The 12,952-nt window shown below is 34.1% G+C and overlaps 2 protein-coding genes across 6 annotated transcripts in view; one reads left to right on the top strand and one right to left on the bottom strand.

Moving 5' to 3' along the window:
- Positions 1-4,898: 4,898 nt before the first annotated feature.
- LOC107004054 (two-component response regulator ARR22-like) lies at positions 4,899-5,508 on the top strand. Its single transcript, XM_015202271.1, has 2 exons — positions 4,899-5,144; positions 5,329-5,508. The coding sequence occupies exons 1-2, from the start codon at positions 4,899-4,901 to the stop codon at positions 5,506-5,508; spliced, it is 426 nt and encodes a 141-aa protein (XP_015057757.1).
- Positions 5,509-5,894: 386 nt separating this feature from the next.
- The window catches only part of LOC107004066 (abscisic-aldehyde oxidase-like), a 9,272-nt gene continuing 2,214 nt past the window's right edge, over positions 5,895-12,952 (bottom strand). For all 5 annotated transcript variants that reach the window (XM_027912799.1, XM_015202281.2, XM_015202283.2 and 2 more), the window contains exons 3-11: positions 10,561-12,240; positions 9,710-9,963; positions 9,383-9,592; positions 8,917-9,135; positions 7,880-8,842; positions 7,544-7,633; positions 7,003-7,101; positions 6,669-6,858; positions 5,895-6,396 (exon numbers count right to left, since the gene is read on the bottom strand). In XM_027912799.1, the coding sequence (XP_027768600.1) occupies positions 6,164-6,396; positions 6,669-6,858; positions 7,003-7,101; positions 7,544-7,633; positions 7,880-8,842; positions 8,917-9,135; positions 9,383-9,592; positions 9,710-9,963; positions 10,561-12,240 (3,938 nt within the window). In that variant the 3' untranslated portion in view covers positions 5,895-6,163. The remainder of the gene's footprint in view (positions 6,397-6,668; positions 6,859-7,002; positions 7,102-7,543; positions 7,634-7,879; positions 8,843-8,916; positions 9,136-9,382; positions 9,593-9,709; positions 9,964-10,560; positions 12,241-12,952) is intronic.

Raw genomic sequence — 12,952 nt, 5'->3', positions numbered from 1 at the left:
TATTCTCCTTCAATATTTAGTGCTAATTAATTATAATTATTTTAAACATTAAATATGATTAGTGATAATTAAGCATGTGGCATGTGTATAATAATCGTGGGTTGTTTAAGTGATAGTTGAAAACCCAACATCCCATGTTTCCACACTTTTAAAAAGTGTTTAGTCACTAATAAAATAATTATACATCCTAAGTAATTTTTGGGAATTTAAATAATTTTGGTAAGTCATCTTTTATTATTTAATTTTGTCTATTATTTCAAAGAAATACACCTATTTGACAGGTTAAAGAAAATAAATATTGAACCTAACTCGATGATCAATTTCATTCCTCAAATATGAACACTAAAAGGTGTTTGGTTGTCAAAAAAATTAAGGGGCTATTTAAGTATAATTAAATTTCATGATAGAGTTATTATCACATTTATTTAATATGATCGAAAGGTTGGTCAGGTCGTTCGTATTAATTTATCGTGAGAATGTATAAAATAATGGTAGATCTACAAAAGAAAGCAGTTGTATACAAATCAATTGTATAATTTGTGTATGTATAAAACGAGAAAAAGAGAAAGACAAGATAATTGGGCAGGAGAATATTTGTATTATATAAGTATATAGGATGAAGATATATGCATTTGCAAGTGTATATACAATTTTTTCTCACTTTATACAAACAAAAACACAATTTATACATTTCGTTTCTGTTTGTATAAACGACAGAGGCGAGGGTGGCGAGCGAGATCTGGGAGAGTGACAACCGAGGTCTGAGAGTGGGGAACGAAAAAATATGAATATATATAATTTTTTTTGGCTTTATACAAACAAAAACTCATTTTATACACTTGTATTTGTATAAAAGTGAGAGAAAGCGAACAAGAAATGGAGAATGACGAGCGAGAGTTTGAGGGGACTGACAAACAGTTTGCTACATGACACAATTAAATCAAAATATATTATAGCATTTAATTTAATTCATTAATTTGCCATTATATATCATTTTTCTAATATTTTTCAGCATCATTCGATATACACATACAACACACATGACAAAATAAATAATATACAGTAAAATAAGGTCTACAATAATTAAAAATGTCAGTAGTTAATATATTCAAGAAGTTTAAATATCTTCTTTCAACAAAAAAAAATAAATTCTTAAATCAAAATTTTCTAGTTTCTCCTTTTTACTTTGCAACATAAAATTTGAGCATATTTCATTTAATTCAATATGGTTTTATTAAATTGGAAAAATTGTATATAATAGCAAATTAATAACCTAAATTAAATGGAATAGCTAGGGTTTGATTTAATTGTGCTCCATAGCAAACATTAGCTAAAATTTGCCAGCGTCTCTCTCCCAAAAATCTCGCTCGCCACTCTCCATTCTCGCTCGCCTCTCTCGCTTTATACACAGAAGTGTATAATTCTGTTTCTGTTTTGTATAAAGCGAGAGAAAATTGTATATACACATGCAAAAATGTATATCTTCGTGTTATACACTTAATTATACAATTTACAAACATTTTACTTCAAATATTGCAGAGAAAAAGGCCAACGAATTATACAATTGCGAATTATACAATTGCAGTGAAATACATTTTTCTCTAGCTTTATACAACAGAAGTGTATATATTGTGTTTCTGTTTTTGTATAAAGCGAGAAAAACATGTATCTTCTTGCTATACACTTATAATTATGCAATATACATACATTTTAATTCGATTCAACTGTATGCAAAACAAATTATACAATTGCAGCGAAATAGGCCAGCGAATTATACAATTTAGGCCAGCGAATTATACAATTTAGGCCAGCGAATTATACAATTTAGGCCAGCGAATTATACACTTGTATATGTATAGCGAATTATACAGTTTTTATGTTTGCTATGGAGCGCAATTATGCAAAGTTTGCTATAGCATACAAATATGATTTTTTTGTTTGCTACATGTGAAAGTTGCCCTATTAAATTTCCAATAAGAAATTTTGGCAAATTTAATTGTGAAAATTTACCGTGAGTCTCCTATTTAAATGAGCATCAAAACTTATATAATTTTTTTTGGTAAAAAAGAGTTTAATAATTTCTTTAGTTATGGTGTTGCCGTCGACATCTGACTTATTTTTAATACGTTCACACAAGAGGACTAAAATCAAATTTTTAAAAGGCTTTAAAATATATTTCAAACTTGATTTAATATACACGTACAACACGCGTGTCAGAAACTAATAATCATAAAATAAGGTCTTACAAGTGTTAGAAATATAAAAACTTTATATCTTCGAAAAATTTAAATGTTTTGCTTCAACAATGCCTCTTAAGAAAGAAAGAACTCTTAAATATATAACATCAAATTTATCTAGTTTGTCTTTTCAACTTTCCAACAACAAATTTGAGCATACTTCATTTAATTCGATTTGCTATTATTAATTTTCCAATAGGAAATTTTGGGAAATTTTACGAATGAAAACTTGATCAATTTGAATTCCTGTCAGAAAATTCATTTTAAAATATCATGACTCGTATACACGTATAACGCACGTGACAAAAAAATAATTTACAATAAAATAAGGTCTATAATAATTAAAAATGTCAAAAATCAATATATTGAAGAAATTTAACACATTCTTTCTACAATTCCTCTTTACAAAGAGGAAAAACAAAATTCTTAAATCAAATTGGTCTAGTTTCTCATTTCAACATCGCAACAACAAATTTGAGTATATTTCATTTAATTCAAGAGAAAATGGTCAAAAGCCCCTCCAATTTATATTCAAATTTCAAACTATACACGTTAACTTCACCAGAGTCCTATTACCCCTCGTACTATTTAAAACTGATTTTTTTTACCTCTCCGAATGCTTAACTAGCATAGTATGTGTATATCACTCTCTTAGAGAGAGTGAGCACAAAAAACAAATATTAAAATTTTATTTTTAGTATCTCTTTTTTTATAAATATATGTTTTTTGTCTTATTAATTATCTTTCTTCTCCATAGCAACAAAGACCAAATTCCTCCATTTCTAAGGCGTCATTGCCACCACCATCATCATCGAATTCATTATTGTTGAATTCACACAAACTTTTAAACTGTCATATAAAAAACTTCTAAAAACCAATCAAATAAAATGACATGTATTTATATTACCCAAAAAAAAGGGTTTGAATATTTGAAAAATAAAATCAAAATCGGTTTACATTAAATCCAGTCAAACTCCCAAATTAGAATGTTTTCTAATTTATTTATAGATCCTTTAATTTATTTTCCAGTTTACCTCTCTTCGTTGTTTGACTGGCCGGTGAAATGCTACCGCAGCCACCACTATCCTCGCCTCCAGCGAAATCCAAACCACCAGTAAAATCCTTTCTCTCCCCCCTCGCACTGATTCGAGACCAGCGAACTCCGCTGAATCAAGAAAAACTCGACAAAGCAACGATATGCACAAATCTTGTTAGTTTATTTTTCATGCTTTCCGACGAACAAGGCTCGAATATCACTTGACGAGCTCCGCTATCATTGTTCATTTTTGTTCTTCATAATCCAATTCCAATGGATTTTGGTGTTTAAAGTTTTAGTAAAGTTACTCTAGGAATTTGAAGGAGATGGAAGAAGAAGTTACTTTAGGATTTGAAGAAATTAGAAGAGTATAGAAGAAAGGGGAAAGGAATTACAAAAAAATTAAAAGATATTAAATTAATCAAATTTTCACGTGTCAAGCACGTGAAATTCACATATCAACACAGATATAGTTGTGGCTTTTTAAGAGTGTAATTGTTTCAGTTTTAAATAGTTCGAAGGGGTGATAGAACTTTCGTAAAGTTAAAGTGTGTAGTTAAAAATTCGAATATAAATTAGGAAGACTTTTGACCATTTTCTCGTTCAATATGCACTTATTAATTTTCCAATAGCAAATTTTGGCAAATTTCATTTGTGAAAACTTACCATGAGACTCTTATTTAAATGATCATCAAAACATTTTTCTAGTATAATGTGCTTTCAACTATTTTTTTTAAAAGACAAAGAAAGGTATAATTAGAATTATGCTCTATAATTATTATTTTTTAATTGCAAATAATGTATAACTAATATTTTCTTCTAGTAACTTTTCGAGAAGAATTGCTCTTTGGAGAGCTAAATATAAGATCAATGAAAGTTGTAAGCTGTAAAAAGAAGATTTTTTAAACTTGGTTTGATATACACGTGCAACACCCGTGTCACAAACTAATAATTGTAAATAAGGTGTTACGATTGTTAGAATTATCAAAACTTTATATTTTCGAAAAATTTAAATATTTTGCTTCAACAATGCCTCTTAAGAAAGAAGAAAAAGAACTCTTAAATACAATAACATCAAATTTATCTAGTTTATCTTTTCAACTTTCCAACAACAAACAAATTTATGAATACTTCATTTAATTCGATTTGTTATAATTAATTTTTCAATAGCAAATTTTGTTAATTGAAAACTTCTCATGAGGCTTATATTTGTTTTAAGGTTTATTTTAAAATATCCTGACTCGATATACACGTATAACGTACGTGACAAAAAATTAGTTTACAGTAAAATAAGGTCTACAATAATTAAAAATGTCAAAAGTCAATATATTCCAGAAATTTATCTAGTTTCTCCTTTCAACTTTGCAAGAAAAATTTTGAGTATATTTCATTTAATTCAATATGCTCTTATTAATTTACCAATAGAGAACTTTGACAAATTTCATTTATGAAAACTTACCATTGAGACTCCTATTTAAATGAGCATCAAAACATTTTTCTAGTATAATGTGTTTTCAATTATTTTTTTCCTTAAAAGACAAAGAAAGGTATTATTAGAATTATGCTCTATAATTGTTATTTTTTAATTGCAAATAATGTATAATTAATTTTTTTTTTCAGAAAAAATGTCTTCAATTGCTTCTTCTTCAAAGGGTAAGAGAAAATTGAATTTGATGAAAAAACTAAGTGTACTTATTGTGGCTAATGATGATATATCTCAAAATTCATATATATTATGTCTTCAAAATTTTGGAGTAGATACATTGGGAGTAAGAGATGGATTAATGGCATTTAATATTCATGATAAAACACAAATGCGTTTTGATTTAATCCTAATGAGCTCAAATATGCCTATGATGGATGGTATTGAGGTAATTAATTACAATTTAATCTTAATTTTATGTCTAATTGTATACTCTAATGTTTGTTTTAATGATATGACAATACTCGATATACACGTGTAACGCACGTGCAAAAAAATCCAAACAACATAACGTATATCTATGTGTGAACTGTGTTTTTATTTTACTGAACGTTTTTTTTATTGATTACTAGGCAACAAAAAAGCTTCGATCGATGGGAATTACTACGACGATTGTGGGAATAACAACTCCAGATGATAATGAAGAATATCACAAAAAATTTATGGAAGCTGGTCTTGATGAATGCTATGAGAAGCCATTAACAAAGGAGATACTTCAAAGCCTTATTGAGAAAATTGCTAATAAAGTTTAGAAGAATATAAAAGGATAAAGTTATATTCCAAGTGTTTGTTTCAAAGACAAAGAGAGATTTATGTACTAGTAATTTATTCTTCATTTTATACTCGAAATTTGTTTTAAAAAAATTATATGACATAAATTAACATATACGTGTAACACATGTGCATATAGTTAAGCTAGTAATATTATCGCTTGAATCCTTCAAAAACATTGTCTCATTCACGTTGGATCCTTTCAAGAACGCATTACCTTTGATGGATCCAACATAAATTCATATTTATTGAAGAATCTAAACAACATAACTTTTATCCAGGTGATATAAATGATTTTTAATTTTTTTTCGATTTATAGGCAACAAAAAAGCTTCGATCGAAGATTAAAGAAAAGGTCCAGAAATAAAATGACCATTTATTATTATAGCAACACAAATGTTATGAAATATTTACAATGATCATATATCAATATTTTAGAAGAAATAAATCACCTCATTATATGACTAATACCATAAATAGCTCTTTAGTCATGTACTTATTTGGTGAATATTAAAGATGTAGTAGACATGATCATGACTCGGTGCATGTCAGATCCTCAAAAAGTAGTGTAATTTTAGAGGAATCAACACAGGTACGATAACATTCTTTGGAGAGTCCGAGCAACATAACTTAGTATCATTTGAAACACGTTGATTTTCGAGCCAGCAGAGTTTCTATGAACTTCTCTGCATAATCCAGGCCACACTGTGTCTTCACAACTGGTAATATTGCAGGGACATCTAGATAAAATTCTGAAGCAGACTCGTCGAGCTTGTCCCAACGTTTGAGCTGTTCACGTGCTGCTCTTATGGCTGCTCTTGTTGCACAATGGACCGAAGCTGCCAGAAACAGCGGTGGTTCACCAGATGCTGCAAAATAGTTGATTATTATAAGATTCAACGGTTTGTATGAACTAAAGCAGATTCAGAATTTGAAGTTTATATGTTCCTGCATTGAGCTCAAGTTAGTATATATACAATGATAACATAGTTCACTAACAAGTATTTATAGATATTTAGTGGATTTCTCGATATATCTATACAAAGTTACACAAAAGTTATTGCGTTCCTGTGAACTCAAGAACATGGAGAACTCATATGACACATGGTAAAGCTAAAGGAAATGAAGAAAAGAGTTATACTTTTGGACGAGAGGACACGTTGTTCGTGATGTCCACTGTTTACGAGATGAACATTGAAATTCTGGGGTATGGTGTCAATAGTTGGGATCTTGTATGTCCAAGTGCTATTTGAGACCATTAACCCATCTTCATTTGTAACATATTCTTCGTTCATGAAAAATCCGATTCCTTGTACGAAAGCCCCTTCAACCTGTAGCAAGGAAAAGAAAAACAATCACCACAGTTATGAACAATCTTGTGATTAAGAAGCAGATAGTTCTGAAGTTTGAATAACGGTTCGAGTGTATGATGCATCTCTTAATTGTATAAGCGAATCTGCGATGAAGGGAATAACCTGTCCCAAATCAACAGCTGCATTCAAGCTCTGTCCGCAGTCGTAAATAATATCAGACTGCAAAATGGTAGTCTCTCCAGTCAAAACATCTATCTCCACCTGCAAAAAAGAGTTCTATTGTTAGTTATCCGTGTGAAGATATATTGGCTGCAAAGTGGTCCACAACCGGAGTTCCCCTGCCGAGTGTTGTGTACTCATATATATTGAAAATTGATAGTCATTGCATACAATTCACTTTCAAGATATCTTGGTGGTGAAATGATACACACAACACGAGACTCAAAATCTCATGCTTAAGCAGGTGGAGGTTCGAGTCCTCTTCAAGGCATAATATATGAGCATTCTCAATAAGAGAGCTTGATCGGATCAGTGCTAATATGCCAATCAGTATTGATATTCCGATATACTGATTCGAACTAAGCTCTTGGAATAAATTCAGCAAAATCTTGGTGATCTTCTCTACGTATTGAAAGGGGAATATGCTTTAAAGTAGCAGACTGAGGCATGGAACAAGAAAAACAGATAGGAGTAACAAGTTTACCTCACTGACAGCAGCGCCGAAGGTCAAATACCTCAAGAATTCTGGCACATAATAAGAATTTGCTGCTAAGTTTATTGATTGTGTTTGTGCCTGCAAAAGAAGAAAAATGATATCAAATATGACTTCAGAGTATTTTATCTTCTGACTAGTTCCTTCCATCAAGAGTTCTGTTTGGATGAGGCGAAATGTTTATAAGAACAAGGTAATCATTGATGATAAGGCATCTCTTGCAACGAGAACATCTTAAGAATACAAGTTCACAGTGATTTCAAAAAGCAACCCAGAAAACCGAAAGTGACTGACTGAGAAGTGTGTCTTGCAGCGTTGAAAACAAACCTGGCGAATCAGCATTGGCCAATCAACAGAAACATTTTTTTCCTGCAACTGTTTCTTCAGAGGGGTCAGTCTTTCAACCAAGATATCACAGCAAAGTTTAACAGCTGCACAGCTTGATTCCGATGTGGTGCTTCCAGCCGTTAATCCACCTTGCACTACACTTAAGGTGTCTGCTTGTATGACTCGTACTTTCTCCAGAAGGTCTTCGGCCCAACTACTTTCGATTGAACCGAGAGCATAGGCAGTCATCTGTCTAACCTTTGTCCATAGCCCTTGGCCAACATCAACCCCTCCAACCTCCACAACAATTGATCCATCTTGCAGAATACTGACTTTTCCTGGTGTCGGTCGTTGCGAACCATTGTACACAGCTGGTACTCGAGAAATACCCCTTTTCTTCCATGTGTTTTTCTGGTTGAACTGTTCTATCATCTTGCTTCGTTGGAAAAAGCTGGACGACACTGCCAACTTATCCATGATACTAGGCAATGTATATTCTCCTTCTGCTACAACGTTACCATAGAATAAGTTAAGGCTTTCAAATGTATGAACATTCTCATTTCTGACCGAGTCCACCTCAATTGACAGTAAACTTGCGACGTGCTCTATTATAGCTTCGGCGATATAAGATCCTTGCACCTCCCCAGGACCCCGCATGATCGTTTTGCTGGTGAGATTTGTCTTGCATACTTGTATATCAAAAGATAAGGCACCCCAATTATATTTTTTTAGTGTATTCATCAGATATGATGGTATGACGGGGCTTAAATCATCTGTGATCCCAGCATTTATCAATATATCAAGATGTAATGCTGTGATCTTTCCGCTCGACTTGAATCCTACACTGTATGTTACTTTCATTGGGTGTCGTCCTCCTGTCATTATCATGTCACTGTTCCGGTTGACATATATCCTGACAGGTCTTCTCAACTTGTATGCTGCTAGTGCACAGGCTGTGGAAACCTAGAATTATTCATAAACTTTAACATCAGTGTCAGAAAATTGTTATTTTTACTATTTCTTTTTCGAATACTCACAGGCATTGCTTTGACAAACTTGCCCCCAAAGGCACCTCCAAGCCTTCTTGTAATTACGCGGATGTTGTGTGCAGGAACACCAAGACAACTGGCAATCATACTCTGTGAATTCTCAGGGCACTGGCTTGAAGTATAAACAACCATGCAGTTGTCTTCATCTGGAATCGCGAGGGCAGTCTGTGTCTCCATATAGAAATGGTACTCGGAACCGAATCTTAACTGAAAAATGATTATTAAAAGAACGATAAGTAATATGTTTGAAACTTCAGCATACATCACCATCTAGGAATCAAATTTAGGAAACCATTGGAACAATGCTATGTTCTCAGTCTCTTCAAAAATGCCACCAGGTGCGTGCCGAATCCTCCAATAGTGCATTTTGGAGGATCCACTATGGTAATAACAATGATTTTTGAGAATCCGAGCAACAAAAAACAAATATGAACAGTAGAGAAAACAAAAGTACCTCAGCAGAGAGAATTTTTTGATCAGCTTCAGCCATTCCTTTTGAGAAATCACCAATCTGTTCAGTCTGAAAAGGTGGGGGGACTTGGATAAAACTAGATTTCTCAACAGCTTCCTCAACAGTTAAAATGGCCGAATCTACATTTGTAGTGTCGTATTCAATGAGGGCCGTTCTTGCAGCCACATCTGCAGACCTCTGACTGTCAGCAACCTATGGTGTTTCAACAACACAAGGAAAAAAGTTCAAAATTTCAATGGTTTTTTAGTGTATGAGAAATTAACATTGCATAAAAACCAATCTCAGCAGAAGGAAACTTGAAGTGCTCACCACAAATGCAATTCTATCACCAGCACAACGGGAGAGATCTTCAGCAAATAAGGGTTCGGAGCCAAATGGTGTAACAGCTCCTGTATTTGCCCCTCCTGTTGGGATATCTTTGTAAGTAATTATGGTGGTGTCTGTTAAATGATTAGGCTCAAGCTGGATTCCCTTGACACCAGCTAATGGCTTTGTACTGTAGATAAACGCTCCATGCAAGCAGTTTGGTGGTGAAGGAATGTCATCTACATAAACAGCTTCGCCTGAAAAATATTATGTAAACCAGCACATGTAAAGTTCAGAATGTTGCAGACACAAAGTTATAGTTTAACTGGTGTGCAGATAAGCTATTTTGTATTAAAGAAAAACAAAAACATGGCAAGAGGAATACATGACAACAAGGGCAACAAAAAAGGAGAAGAATGACCAATTGGTAACACCTGAAAACGGAATCCAAAACACACAACAAAGTTTGGCAAAAATATGTATTAACACCCCAAAGAATGGTACCAATAGTTGTACCAGAGGTGTCGAATAAATCTTAACGCAATGTTTTATCCAAAGCTGAGAGAAAGTAAACTATTTTCCCAATTTCATATCTCTTAGAATAGACCTTCCCTCCTGTACTTGCTATTACTTTAGTTGTGTAATTTCACTTTAAATATCAGATATCATTTTCAATTTAACTATGCTGCTGGATCCTCCAAAAACGTTGTCCACCCTTGTTGGATGCTAACATTTTTGAAGTGTCCAAACAACATAGCTGCCTTAAATGTCAAAAACCAGAAGTCAAGGACAGGAAAAATTGTTGTAGTTAACATGCACAAGATGAAATAAAATATTAAAAGGGGATAACAAACCAGCAGCTTGCATGGCAGCTCCGATCTTCTTCAACGGTTCACCTACTGGAGAGTACTCTGTACTGAACTCCACAACCTGCTTAGAAGAAGATAGCAGTTTTTGTATACTCCCCTGACTAATGCAACCATTATTACTACTTTCCGAAACTTCCTTATCTGAGATGTCATTAATTCCATCCAGTAAACCACCAGAAATAGAAGGATGAACATCAGTTAAGGGATAAAGAAACTCAAAAACATAACTGACGGCCAAGCTTGATCTGTACTCAGGGTGTAAAGTTCCATCTTCCGGTACCACCGCTAGTTTGACTAATTTAAGTGCTTCATACAAAATATGTACACTCAACATTTTCCCGGATAGGCATTCTTCTACCTTTTTAGCCCTTGTTGCATGTTTTGTGCCATACGCACCAAATGCCAAATGGATATTGTTTATCAGGACTCCGTTATTGCAGTGAGAAACATCAGCCTGGAACGCAGCATTAACATATGCCAATGCATTCCCATGAGGTCGTGGAGCCGCTCGATAGGTTTCAAACAAAAATCTAGAATGAGTTTGGTGAGAACTTTGATCTTTCTTAAATGGGATGCGAACACTTAGAAGCACAGTCTTTGAGTCTAGTGGTGGTCTTGATAATAACTCCTCCCATGTGAGGTTTTCAGGTCCATGACTGGTGATCAAGCTAACAGTAGCAGAAAGCCCGAGAAGTAGTGTAGCGATATCAGAAGGAAAACCATTCTTCTGTGCCATGACCAAATTTCCTCCCACACTAGCAGAGTTTCTAACAAATGGTGAAGCAATCTTCTCCATGTGGTCAGCCAATTTTTGGGATACCAACTTCCCATATGAACCCAAATTGATATGACTTTCCTCTTTCAAGACTGAGATGAATTTAGAGATAGTCACAGTTGCTCCAACTTCAATGCCTGTCTGATCTCTTTTGATGATTGAGAGTTCAGGAATGTGCCTGAGATCAACATAATGATCATATCGCTGAGTTTCCTTATAATAACCTGTGCCGGTATTACCAACGATGAGTTTAAAGCTTCCATGATTTATCGTCACATTGAAGTTCAACAAGCTCCATAGCTCCTTAACGGAAACAGGACTGTACCAAGGGTACTTTGAGGAGTCCAAATTCGTGGCGGATTCACTTTTCAAGAACTCAGGATATGTACTAAAATTCTTGGTTGGATCATAGGGAGGTAATTTACTTACTTTCATTTCCTTGGAGTCTCCCTTTTTCCAAAAAGAATTGAACCCCAAATCCTCTATATCAATATCAGCAGCAAAACTCTTGCAGGCATCAGCAATGGGCCGGTAGCCAGTGCACCGACAAAGGTTTCCCGCTATGGCATTTTCAGCTTCAGATGAAGTAAGCTTAGAGAATCCTGGTGGAGGATCGGGTTTGTTTCCTTTATCAGCGTTGACGAGAGCTGAGAAAAGTGACATACACAGGCCAGGAGTGCAAAAGCCGCATTGAGAAGCATAGAAACCGGCAAATCTTTCATGAATAGAGTGAAAACCATCTCTGGTGTTCCCAAGGCCTTCACTTGTAGTAATTGAACAACCATTTAAACTACAAAGAAGTGTAAGGCACGAACTCGCACTAAAATCTTCCACCTTTTTAAACTTCGGATCATACTTTGAGATCAGAACAACACAAGCTCCACAACCACCTGTAAGCATACAAATAAATTATGTTCCTTTTGAACCCAAAATTGTGCATTTGTTACCAAATACTTAATCAGATTATAGACGGACGATGAAGAGATATACCCCTCTAAAAGACTTAAGAAGCAGTATTTCATAGTCTAACTGAAGTCAGCCAACAGGAATACGATATCTCATTTAATGAGTAAACAACATTGAAAAAAAAACTACTCTATAAAAGCTAGTCATTTTACTTCATTGTACCACAAAAGTAATTCTACTCTCCGAAGCTGCTGAAGTTAGCTTAGTATGTAAATCAATTACATATGGTATAAACTAGAACTTCACTTTTGCTATTGTAAAAATATGGCACTTGAGCCTAACCACCATCCCCAAAAGCTAGCTCCTGAGGGTAAGTTTGTGCAAGTCCATCTAAACCAATGCAAGATTCTATCCCCCACCCCAAAAAAAAAGAAACAATTCATGTAATACATGGTATAACTCCACCCCAAAAGCTAGTTTGTGAGGGGATGGTTGCTCAAGTCTATATAAGCAGACCACTAGTCGATTCCCCAATTAATGTGGAATTTTAACCCACTCTAACACCCCCTTCATGCCTAAGCCCAACTGAAGCGTGGATCAGGAGCTCAAATGGGGATGAACCTGACTCTGATACCATGTAAAGATATGACCTAAGCTTAAGTCAACCCAAGAAACTATCTCATTGGGGGGGGGGGG

This window comes from Solanum pennellii, chromosome 11 (assembly GCF_001406875.1).
Source record: "Solanum pennellii chromosome 11, SPENNV200".
Lineage (NCBI taxonomy): Eukaryota > Viridiplantae > Streptophyta > Magnoliopsida > Solanales > Solanaceae > Solanum > Solanum pennellii.
Note: the sequence above shows the minus strand (reverse complement) of the source record. Positions and strands in the feature narration are given on the sequence as shown.